The sequence below is a fragment of the Heloderma suspectum genome, chromosome 17 (genome assembly GCF_057233095.1).
Source record: "Heloderma suspectum isolate Gila_16-S chromosome 17, 16-S_ref, whole genome shotgun sequence".
In the NCBI taxonomy this organism is placed as follows: Eukaryota; Metazoa; Chordata; class Lepidosauria; order Squamata; family Helodermatidae; genus Heloderma; species Heloderma suspectum.
Window position 1 is genome coordinate 9,358,139 of NC_139474.1, and position 12,427 is coordinate 9,370,565.

General features: G+C 48.3%; 1 protein-coding gene across 5 annotated transcripts in view; it reads left to right on the forward strand.

Annotated features, from left to right (window-relative positions):
- Nucleotides 1-261: 261 nt before the first annotated feature.
- The window catches only part of PLCB3 (phospholipase C beta 3), an 83,124-nt gene continuing 70,958 nt past the window's right edge, over nt 262-12,427 (forward strand). For 4 of the 5 annotated variants that reach the window (XM_084823477.1, XM_084823476.1, XM_084823475.1 and 1 more), the window contains exon 1: nt 286-483. In XM_084823477.1, coding sequence (XP_084679603.1) covers nt 385-483 — 99 coding nt within the window. In that variant the 5' untranslated portion in view covers nt 286-384. Of the gene's footprint in view, nt 484-12,427 lie in introns of all 5 variants that reach the window. The other variant, XM_084823479.1, reaches the window with a different exon arrangement.

The following is a 12,427-nucleotide window of genomic DNA, read 5'->3' on the forward strand; positions in this document are numbered from 1 at the left end:
TTCCCAGCAACCCTGTCCCTGTGCAGTAGGACAGACTAAGAGAGAGAGTGTATAGCACAGGACAGATCACTCAGTGGCTGCTTGAACCCGGATCTCCCCATACTAGCCCGACGCTCTGGCGGCCGCACCACCCCAGAGCATGCTTCCTCGGGAGTAAACCCTACCCGTCCCGGGCCCGCCTTGGCCTCCTTGCCCCAAATTCCCTGGAAGTCGACCCTCCCTGCCTCCCTCCCAAGGAGGGATCGGGGCGGGCTCTTTAGGCGTCTTCTTGGGCTGCTGGCTCAGTCCCCGCCCCGGCTCAGTCGCCGCCCCGGGAGAGGCAGCCGAGGCAGCGGCGGCGGATCCGCGCGGGCGGCGGGGGTCCCGACCCAGCAGCGCGCAGCCATGGCCGGGGCGCGCCCGGGGGTCCACGCACTCCAGCTGGAGCCCCTGCGGGTCCCGGAGACCCTGATGAAGGGCAGCAAGTTCATGAAATGGGACGAGGTGAGTCGGGCCAAGGACACCCTCCCTGCTTCCCTGCTTCCCCGCTCCCGCTGCACACTCTTCCTCGGAAAGCTGCAGCCTCCCCTTTTATATATGCTTGCCGCCTGGCAGGGGGGACCCCCTCTTTGCAAGGGGGGAGCAACAGAACCAGTGGGCCATTCCCCCTTTCTCCCCCCCCCCGTTCTTCAGATCCTTTCTATGCTACACATCTGCCCCCAACCCACTTCTGTGCCTTTGTACCCCATTGCATTACTTTTAGGGGGTCCTCCGCTTTTGCAAGGGGGTACGCCACGCGCAGACCAGGAAGCAGCCTTGCCCGCCGAAGTTATAGGGATCCCTTCTTCCTACAGGGAGAAAGAGGGGCTGTATTGCCCCTTCGTTCCCCACGCTCTGCACCCTGGAGAATATCTTCTTTTTGACTTTCTGCATCTCTTCTCCACTCCTTCCCCCTTATCTCATAAGACACTCCTAAATTCCATTCCGTAGAAACTTCCTAATACTTTATATTTATGAGTTTGGGGGAGGGCGGGCGGGGGTGGTGAATAGGAAAGGGACCCTCCCTTTGCTCTGTACAAATCTTCTTGGGGAAACAAATCTCCCCTCTTTCACTGGGTCTGCATCTCCCCCGTTGTTTGCCCTCCCCCAAAGAGTCAAGCTCTGAGTAACAACTGGTGATCTCCTTCTTTCTCTATATACTTCCTTAAAGTAGTTTTCCCTCTCTCTTTGTGTCTTGGGGACACCCTTCCCAGTTCCTAATCCTGGTTCTTTTGGGGGGAGAGGGTGTTTGCTTCCATTTCCAGACAGCGGATCAACAACCTGAGAACGACTTGAATGTGGCGGTGGGGCTCTCTTTGTTTGCACTGTTTTTATTTATATGCAATCAAAAGGGTTTTCTTGGATGGGGGGAGCAGCAGAATCATCCCTTCCAGTGGACTCCAACAGACCCTCTCCAAGGATTTCAAAAGCTTCTCCGTCTTTCTATGTGGCCCCTAATATAAGCACATTTCCTGTGGGGCACCCTGACTTGGACTACCAAATTTCTGCCTGCTTTCTCAGCCCCTTTGCCCCCAAACCTGACCTTTCAGAGGCTCGCCAGCCATGAGCTGTCAAAGTACACAATGGGGTGGAGTTGATTGGTGCTCCCTCCCACTGGTTTCCTGCTTTCCCTGGCCTGACCTGTTTGCTTGGCTCCGTCTGGAGCACCCCCCTACTCACTTTTTCCGCCTTTTCACCCCCTTCTCCAGCTGTACCCTCAAAATCTTTATGGCTTTGGCTTCCCTGCCCTGGAAATTTGTTTTTTTTTTTAATGGCAATGTGAGGGGTCTAAGGAGACAACAAATATTTCCCCCTCCATCTTGGAATCCTTCCAGCATGCTTTCAATGGATTATAAAATGGGCAGAGGAAAAGGTGAGCCCCTTTGTTGGCTCATAGCCCCCCCCCCTTTTCTTCCACATCCCATGTGCCCTGAGAGCCGTTCTAAAGTGGTGGTGATGCTGGTGTGTGTAAATCTCATGAACCCTGTGTGTGTTTCTAAAAAGACTGGGGGCGGCACTCAGTAGGTTGTATGTAGGAGTGGGTGCTCTCGGTACAGAGATTTTGATACAGAGGTGCTGTGAGAAGCGACGTTCTGCTGTTCTGTGTGTGCATGCATGGGCAGTCATGGTGAGGTGTGTTCCTGGGGCGCATATGCCCTGGCCGGCCCCACTGAACTGCAGTAGGGAATGGGGGGCTGTCTTGCTGTGGCCCGTGGGGCTGTGTTGGTCTCTCTCTGCGCATGCACCCCTCTCTGGAGTTGGGCAGATTTTGTGGGGCTGGGGTGTGGGGAGGCTGCATCGGTTGGTTGAGGTGTGTTCCTGGGGCGCATATGCCCTGGCCGGCCCCACTGAACTGCAGTAGGGAATGGGGGGCTGTCTTGCTGTGGCCCGTGGGGCTGTGTTGGTCTCTCTCTGCGCATGCACCCCTCTCTGGAGTTGGGCAGATTTTGTGGGGCTGGGGTGTGGGGAGGCTGCATCGGTTGGTTGAGGGGCTATGGGTGGGTTCGTGTGAACATGGAAAAGGCACCTTTGGGCCTGAGCACTGCCTATGTGGAACGTGGTGGCAGTGTTGCAGTTAGGTCACTTCAGAATCTGGACATGGTGGTCCTCTGGGGAAGAGGGTTCTTTACATGATACACAATCCTATGTATGTTTAGACAGAAAAAAGTCCTACAACTCCCAGCATGCCCAAAATAAAAATAACCATAATATCAATAAATAGATATATAAAAATATTACTGCTTTTACCAATGCTGAACGGAGTCTTAGTGGGTTGGGTGCTGTCTGAAAGTTTGCCTCCGAAGGACACAATCCTATTCATGTTCAGACAGAAAAAAAGTCCTACAACTCCCAGTATGGCTGGGGCGCCCTGGGAGTTATAGGACTTTTGTCTGTAAACATACGTAGGATTGCATCCTTAAGATGCAATCCTACGCATATTTAGACAGCTGGGGACGCTGGGAGTTGTAGGACTTTTTTCTGTCTAAACATGTGTAGGATTGCAGCCTCAATTACTTAATTCACTCACCTCAAAGTGTGGTACACCAGCCCTTCCGCTGTACTTGTGGACGCATTCTGCTAAGTGGGGCCATGGGCTTCCCCCCCAGCGTCCTGCTCAAATGGCAGCACTGCATGGTGGTAGTGGTGGGGCTGGGAGGGGTGTGTGGGAGAGAGATAATTGCCTTGGGATGTGTAGGGAAGTGAGATTTGGGGGGTGGGTTAATTCTCAGGAGGGCCCGTCCGGTGCAGGTCTGCAGCAGCAGCCTCAACTGTAGCAGCTTCCATCTGTCCTCTGAACTTGCCTCATAGGGATGTTGTGAGGAGAAAGCTCAGAGTTTGTGGAGGGTGGGGGGAAGCCACGTACACCAGCTTGACTTCCTCGGTGGAAGAGTGGTGTAAAAATAAATAATATTGCAAATACGTAGGGGGCAGTTTCAGAGGGGGCAGAATAGGCCTCAATGAGACTTAGGTGTGTTACGGTGAAGGGAGCATCTTTGCAGCCCACTGGATCTCTTCAGTGAGTCCCTTTGGTTGTGCTGGAGAGCAAGAAAGGCTCTTATTTTGTGTGTGCGTGTCCCGTCTCCCCCCTTCTTTCATGGTTGCTGGTGGGGGTGGCTTGCTGTTCTCTCCCAGCTCCCCATTCTGTCTCTTCCTCAGCCCCGCTATGGGTTTCACAATCTAGGCGCCTCTGACAACAGCCGTGTTGGCCTCACTTCCTTCTTCATCCAACCCCAAAAAAGGAAGCGGGAGCCTTAGGCCAAAAAAACAAAACCAAAAAACCAAGGCATCGAAGCTAGATCAAGGGGAAGGGCCCCCATTCTCTTCTCCCCATGGATCAAAGGAGATGGGGTGGGGAGAGAAAAGTGGCCAGCACCCCAAGCCAAGAAAATAGAGGTTGGCGATGCAGGAGAAGGCATTCAGGACTTGTCTAACTAAGGCGAAAGGGAAGTGGTAGAATTTGTGCAAACAGTCTCCTCCTCCTTGCAGCCCTCGTTCCTGGACACCTGGGTCCGAACGTTATGGTGGAGGATGGGGATGGAGGAGACAGACGTCCTTCCTCCTCCTTCGCCAGCTGCAAACTCTGGAGGTGGCCCTGGTGTTACACTAATCTCTGAGATAGGTGTTTGTGTGTGTAAACGTTCTATGTTCTGGGTCTGATCCAGTCTGTTACTCCACACCTCCATCACATCACCACCCAGATACCTCTTCTGGGGTGTATATTTGGGGCGGGGGGCATGGTGACTTTTGTGGCTCTGTGGTATCCTACTGCAGGTGCCATTGCTATGGAAATGTCAGGTAGCTTTGGAGGTGGCATGGGCGTCAACTGGATGCCAAAGTTGATCTGTGACAACTAGAATCTGGGGTGGGGGGCTAAGGGGTTCTCTGCCTCCTTCCTTCCTTCCTTCCTTCCTTCCTTCCTTCCTTTCTTTCTTTCTTTCTTTCTTTCTTTCTTTCTCCTTCCCCCCCCCCGCCCCCTTTCTTGCCTAAGGATGTGAAATCAAATGAATATTTGCACAGCCCGGGGAAACATGTTCCTGGGGTGACTGCCAACTGGCCCTCTTTCCTCTCTTTGCCTCAGAAATGCTTCTCAGACAGCTGTGAGGGAAAAGATTGCCTCCAAGATCTCTCCCAGGGAATCCTGTTTCTGGCCTGGGCCAGTTCAGGAGAGAGCGGATCTGTGGGACCAGAATTGCAAGCGTCCTGGGAAGCAAGAATAGCCACCACAGTCACTGCCACCCACCCACCTCGTCTTGGTCCTAATTTCTCCCACTCCCAACATCCCATCCTGTAAACTTCCTTTCCACATGCTTTTAAAAACTTCCCAGATGAATTGGCTTTCCCTGGTTGATAATGGTAGCAATCTCTCCCTCCCTCTCTCTTTCCCTTTGCCTAATTTATCTCACACGGTTATTGTGAGGTTTAAACTGGGGGGACTCCTTGTATGCCACCCCACGTTCTTTCAAGAGAGAGCACAGTAAAAATGTAATATAATTTCAGAGGAGCGTAGTGCAGTGTGTACAGTGTGTTTCCAGTGGGGTCTGTAGGATTTAGCTGGGGCAGCCTGAATAGGGCTTAGTGTGTTGGGCCCTTTTTGAGGTACCCCTCATTTTTCTCCTGTTCTGTCCTGCTTTTTGGGGTGCCCCTTGGCGCTTCTAAATCTGAACTGGCTTCCATTGCAGTTAAAATGTTTGAGGAGTGTTTGAATTTGTTTTTTTTTTGGCCAAACTCTCCACATCTCTCTCATTTTTGGTGTGTATGTGTGTCAGTCCTGTGTTTTGTCTCTGCTCCCCCCGCCCCCAGGAGAAATATCCATGTGTGAAGATCAGATACCATCCCCGACTTCGCCTCCACCCTGCCTCGTCCTTTTAACAGCCATTTCCTTATCGCAAGTGGGAGAGCCAGGAACAATCATGACTCCAGTCCAATGTTCCCACGGAGATAACGGTCCAGAGGGCAGGAGATGAGGGAAGGGCCATGCCTTGGGGTTGTTAAGTAAGAGGGGGGTACACCATTCAAAAGCTTCTTGGAAATATCCCTGCTCTGGGGTCATTTGTAGCATCCTAAACCAATGCACCCCCCCCTCCCATGTCTTCCCAGTTTCCTTTTCATCTCCAATCCAAGAAGCAATTATCCAGGGTCTCTGGATATTTAGCGCACTGACCAATGGGAGCGCATATGGTCTCCATTAAAATTCTTGTCTTACGAGGTGCCCCCCCCCCCCAACATACATATGGTGCTTGAGGGGGATTTCCACAGCCCTGCAATGCCAGGGATGGACGGGTTTAAAAGGGTGTGCTGGGAACTTTCAGAGATGATAAAAGCTGTGTGTGTGTGTCTGTGTGTGTTTGTTTGTTTGGGGAGGGGGCGTTCCATAATGATTTGTGTGTATTGGATCTAGGGTAGGGAAAGAATATCTTTGTCTGCAAAGGTAGAACTTTGCACTCGGGTAGTTCGTTCATTGCATTTTTTAATTAAGTGTTTGCAAATCAGCAGAACTTAAAACACAAAATGCAATTAACCTTGTTAGAATTGGATATTGTTAGAGATGTTATAAAGGCTTGATATTGTGGGGGGCAGATGGTATGTTGGAGCCTTGAATTAATTCTTTTTTTCTTTTTTAAAAATCAGGTTAGGGTGCAATCCTATGCATGTTTAAACAGGTAAAAGCCCAACAACTCCCACCATTCCCCAGCCAGCATTGCTTTTCTCTGTCTAAATGTGGATGTGATTGCACCCTTAGGATCCCAGCTTCTTTCCAAAGAACTCAGAGCAGTGCATGGGGTGGATTTTCTTTTACCATTTTATCATTGTAACAACCCTGTGAGGTGGGTCAGGCCGAGAGAGAGTGCGTGACTGGTGACCCAAGGCCTTGTGTTGAGCTTCATAGCTGAGAAGGGGGATTTGAACCCAGGGTTCAAATGTAATGAGTTATCATGCCTGGACGATGTTTGCCTGAGAGTTCTTGAAGAACTCAAACCTGAAACTACTGATCTAACCAAAAACTGTAACTGAACTTATACACCTTGGAAAGTAGCCAAACATCCAGGGAGGATCCAGGAAATTTCACACCTAATATCTGTCCCAGATGAATTGACAGGAAACATTATTAAGGCTAGAATTATTAAGCGTATAGAAGAATAAGCCTTGCTGAGAAAGAATTGGCATGGCTTCTGCAAAGAGAAGTCCGCTGTCTCCAACTTCTTGGAGTTGAGTATCAACAAGCATTACATACTTGTACTTCCAAAAAGCTTTTGGTGATCTCTTGCCAAAGGAAGCTGAGTAAACTCAAATGGGCTGTCTTATACATCCTTAATTGCTTAAAGAGCAGGAAGGAGAAAGTATAGGGGCAAACAGTTAATGTTCATAAATTATCTTTCCCCCTAAGCTGATTATTTCAGCTTAGGGGAAAAACAGATGATTCAGGTTGGTGAGAATCCAAGCAAGACTACAGGGATCTCTCCAGTGGGTGAATGGCCAACAAAATGGCGATTGGAGTTCAGTGTAAAGGGTTTTTGTTCTGATTTGGGCGGCGGGGGGGGGGGACGTTTAACATCACATATAAACTGGTGGGGTCTGAATTGGGAGTAACTTACCAGGAGAGGCATCTTGAGGTCATGGTGACTAGCTCAGTGACAACATTAGCTTGTTGTGCAGCAGCAGTATGAGGGGAAATGCCTTGTTAGGGTTTCTTTGGAAAACTGCTGAAAATAAAACTGCCAGTATCATAATATCTCTTGCTAAATCTATGGTGCCGCCACATCTGGAATTCTGTGTACAGTTCTACTTGCTCTGTCTCAAAAAAGGATATGGTAGAGCTGGAAATGATAGCTAAATGGTGCTACCATGTTCAGAGGCAGTTGCCTGGAAGGGCTATTTCCCTTCATGTCCTACTTTTAGGCTTCCCAGAAATCTCTGCTTGGTCACTGTGGGAAGTACAGTGCTGGACAGAAAGGCCTTTGGTTTGACCCTGCAGTGATCTTATGTTCTCCCTGATCCAAACCTCTCCAGGGCCAACTCCAGGTTCAAGAGGGTCACCAGCAAAGTGCTATCTGGTGGACCATAGAATCATAGAATAGTAGAGTTGGAAGGGGCCTACAAGGCCATCAAGTCCAACCCCCTGCTCAATGCAGGAATCCAAGTCAGAGCATCCCTGACAGATGGCTGTCCAGCCTCGTCTTGAAGGCCTCCAGTGTGGGAGAGCCTACCACCTGCCCAGGTAATTGGTTCCATTGTCGTATTGCTCTAACAGGAAGTTTTTCCTGATGTTCAGCCGGAATCTGGCTTCCTGTAACTTGAGCCCATGATTCCGTGTCCTGCACCCTGGGATGATGGAGAAGAGATCCTGGCCTTCCTCTCTGTGACAACCTTTCAAGTCCTTGAAGAGCACTATCATATCTCCCCTCAGTCTTCTCTTCTGAAGGCTAAACATGCCCAGTTCTTTCAGTCTCTCTTGATAGGGCTTTGTTTCCAGTCCCCTGATCATCTTTGTTGCCCTCCAGTTTGTCTGCATCCTTCTTAAAGTGTGGTGCCCACAACTGGACACAGTACTCTAGATGAGGCCTAGCCAGTGCTGAGTAGAGGGGAACTAGTACTTCCTGGGATTTGGAAGTTATGCTTCTATTAATGCAGCCCAAAATAGCATTTGCCTTTTTTTGTAGCCACATCACATTGTTGGCTCATATTCAGCTTGTGATCTACAACAATTCCAAGATCCTTCTCACTTGTAGTGTTGTTGAGCCACATATCCCCCATCTTGTAACTGTGCATTTGGTTTCTTTTTCCTAGGTGCAGAACTTGGCATTTATCCCTGTTAAATGTCATTCTGTTGTTTTCTGCCCAGCACTCCAGTCTATCCAGATCACTTTGAATTTTGTTTCTGTCTTCCAAAGTATTAGCTATCCCGCCCAATTTTGTGTCATCTGCAAATTTGATCAGCATTCCCTGCACCTCCTCCTCCAAGTCATTAATAAAAATGTTGAAGAGCACTGGGCCCAGGACTGAGCCCTGCGGTACCCCACTCGTGACCTCTCCCCAGTTTGAGAAGGTCCCATTGATAAGCACTCTTCGAGTCCGATTCTGTAGCCAACTGTGGATCCACCGGATTGTTGTTTCATCTAGCCCACTTCGAGCTAGTTTGCTCATCAGGATATCATGGGGCACTTTGTCGAAAGCTTTGCTGAAGTCGAGGTATATGATGTCTACAGCATTCCCTCGGTCCACAAAGGAGGTTACTTGATCAAAAAATGAGATCAGATTCATCTGGCAGGACTTGTTTTTGACAAATCCATGTTGGCTTTGAGTAATCACTGCATTGTTTTCAAGGTGCTTCCAGGTGGATTGCTTTATCATCTACTCCAGAATTTTCCCAGGGATTGATGTCAGACTGACTGGTCTGTAGTTCCCAGGTTCCTCCTTTTTACCCTTTTTGAAGATAGGGACAACGTTAGCCATCCTCCAGTCATCTTGCACTTCCCCTTCCTCCATGATTTCTCAAAGAGAATAGACAGCGGTTCTGAGAGTTCTTCTGCCAGTTCCTTTATTACTCTAGGATGCAGTTCATCTGGCCCTGGAGATTTGAACTCATTCCAAGTAATTAGGTGTTCCTTGACCATATGCCTATCGATCTCAAGCTGCAATCCTGCCCCTTCAGCCTGTACTTCGCCTTTGCCAGGGGGGTCATAGACCCTCTTTTGGGAGAAGACTGAGCCAAAGTAGGAATTGAGCACCTCTGCCTTTTCTTTGTCATCTGTTATCGTTTTGCCATCCTTATTTAATAGCTGAACAACCATTTCTTTCCTCTGCCTTTTACTATGCACGTAGCTGAAGAAAGCCTTTTTGTTGTTTTTAGCATCCCTCGCTAACCTCAGCTTGTTCTCATACATACACAGGACCCTCCTGGGTATGTATCCCCCCACCCCCCAAGTATCAGCACTCTACATTTGTTCTTACTGGTTGTGAGGCACCCATCGTTTTATATTTCCCACAATGCTGTGACACCGCACCATTCTGGGGCATTGCAGGAAACTTAAAATGACAGCTACCTGCTGTGTGAGGTAAACACTGAGTCAGGGAAACAGGCAGGTGAGTGGGCCTACTCAGGTGCAGGTGTTGGCGCCAGGGCATCCAAAGATCCTGGGTGCTCAAGCTGAGCCTAATTCTGTCCCCTTTCCCACAGCCATCTTGGCTTTCCTGTGCTGGAATTTGGGACTCTCCTTTAAGTGTTGCTGCTTTTCAATCATTATCTCTGGGCGTGTGTTTTTTGCCTGCTATGTATCCAATGATATTAGTCATTGTGGGGATACTAATGAAAACCTGTTCACGTGTGCAAATGAGCTATGGACTGTTGATTCTCCATTTCCTACACACACACACACACACACACACACACACGCACCCTCTACTCACAGCGTTAATTTCAGGTGTTTGCTGATGGAAGCAGTGGGTAGATAAAAAGGTATTAAAAGGATGGATGTAGTTGAGAATAGCAGTTCCTGTAGAGCTTGGAAGAAGGTAGTGAGAAAACTTTTTCTCCAACCGGGTGTGCCTAAACTACAGACTCAAACAGGTTTAATAGTCATTTTATCTCCCCCAGAGAACTGGGGTGGGGGCGGGAGGTTGAAGATCTCTAACAAAGAAAACCTAAAATCCACCATTGAGCAATAATCTTTATTAGGATCAAAGTGTCACAAAAGGGTATGCAAGGTTTCGGGTTTTCCAGTGCTCTCCATTAGGCAGGAATGCGGCAAGAAACAATAAGAGCCGGTGTAGTGTAGTGGTGAGAGTGTTGGCCTGGGACTCGGGAGATCTGGGTTCTAGTCCCCACTTGGACAGGAATCCTACTGGGTGACTTAGGGCCAGTCATTGACTCTCTGCCTAACCTACCTCACAGGATTGTTGTGAGGATACAGTGGAGACAAGAAGGATCACGTGTCTCACCTTGGGCTCCTTGGAGAAAAGGTAGAATATCAGTGTAATTAATTAATTAATTAATTAATTAAGAAAGAAAGAAAGAAAGAAAGAAAGAAAGAGAAATATCGGTACTCATACCAAACTTTCATTCCCAAGGTTCATTGGGGGAGGCTATCTGTGGCAACTAAAGTCACAATCCTGTGCATGTTTAGACAAAAAATAGTCCTACAACTCCCAGCATTCCCTCAGCCAGCCATACTGGCTGGGGAATGTTGGGAACTGTAGGACATTTTTCTGTCCAAACATGCATAGGATTGTATCTTGAAACTGGTACATGGGTTTGTAGTATAGACAAATCTGGGCGCTGCAGTTTAAGAAGGATATTGACAAACTGTAATGAGTTTGGAGACTGGTGACAAAGAGGGGGATCACGTCCTATGAGGGAAAGCTTAAGGACATGGTTTTGCTAGCATGGAGAAGAGATGGTTAAGAGGTGGTTTGATAGTTATCTTCAAATGTTATCAGTTGATGGAAGAAATTTGTTCTTGGTTGCTCCAGAAGGTAGGACCTGAATCAATGGATTCAAATGACAAGAAAGAGGATTCCAGCTAAATTTTAGGAAGAAGCTTTGAGGCCTCTTCCAACTCCATGGTATGATGCATCCCAGTTCCAACTAAAGTTGTGTCAGGATGGAGTTATCTGTGGAAATTCTCCAGCAGTGATCCCCATGCAGAGGTTGAGTTAGTGGGTATCTTCCTACTCTTTTTTTTCTGGAAGAGATCCTGTGCCTGTACCAGTTGCGACAACAGGCAGATGTTCAACATCTGTAGTTCCATGTCTGGAAAAGCTACACCTGTTGAATTTCAGCCTCTCAGGCAGCTGTTTTAATAAAGGAGGCCCTAGCTGCCGTGGCAACCCTTAGGTGTTTTGAAGATTTTGTTTTGAGTGCCAGCTCAGTCTGTGGTGTCATGTAGCCTTGAACGAGTTGCTCTTCCCTCTGCCTCAGTTCTGCATCTGTAAAATGGGAGCAGTGGCAACCAACTTTGAAGAGTGGTTGTGGGTACAAATACTCATGTTGCCCTTTTGTGCATTTACAAAGATCATAGTGCCCTTTTGTGCGTTTAACAAGCAAATGATGAGCTGTAATAATAGATTACAGCTGATGCTGGAAAACTTACATGGGTAGCTCACGCCTGGCTGGACAAACGAAAATGAGAATGAGAGGTGTTGTTGTTTTAATCTCAAAATAGGAAGCTGGAATTCCCTGTCTGTCTATCTTGAGTTGTTCAAAGGTCACTGTTTTTTTTAGGGATCCAGAATGAATGGTTATGCTTGCATCTCCTCTTGTTGACATTTAGGCTAATAGTATAAACATTGGCTTGCTGGAAAACTCATCTAGTGCGGTATCCTATTCCCAACAGTGGACGGTTATGTTCTTCTGGGAAGGTCACATGGAAGCAATGGGTAATTAGAGGCATACTGCTTCCATACATGGAGGTTCCATTTAGCTAGCATGGCTTACAGCCATAGATAGACCCACCCTCCGTTAATTTGTCAAATCCTTTAAAAAAAACAACATACATGCATCCAAGCCAAATGGGCATTGTAAACGTCTAGGGGCAGAGGCCCATTTCTTCAGTAGATTCAGGGCCGACAAAAAAAGGAGTTCACACACCACATAGTCAAAACTACGAAATTTGCTACTGCAAGATGTAGCAATGGCTGCTAACTGGGAAGGCTTTAAAAGGGGATCAGACACATTCATGGAGGATAAGGCTGGCAGTGGCTATTAGTCATGGCTGTATATTGCCTCCAGCATCAGAGACAGTATGCCTCTACATGCCACTTGTTGGGGAACATGGACAGGTGGGTGCTATTGTGCTTACGTCCTCCTTATGACCTTCCCATGGGCATCTGGTTGGCCACTGTGAGAACAGAATGGTGGACTAGACAAAGCCTGTGGTCTGATCCAGCAGGGTTTTTCATACGTGTTCTTTTG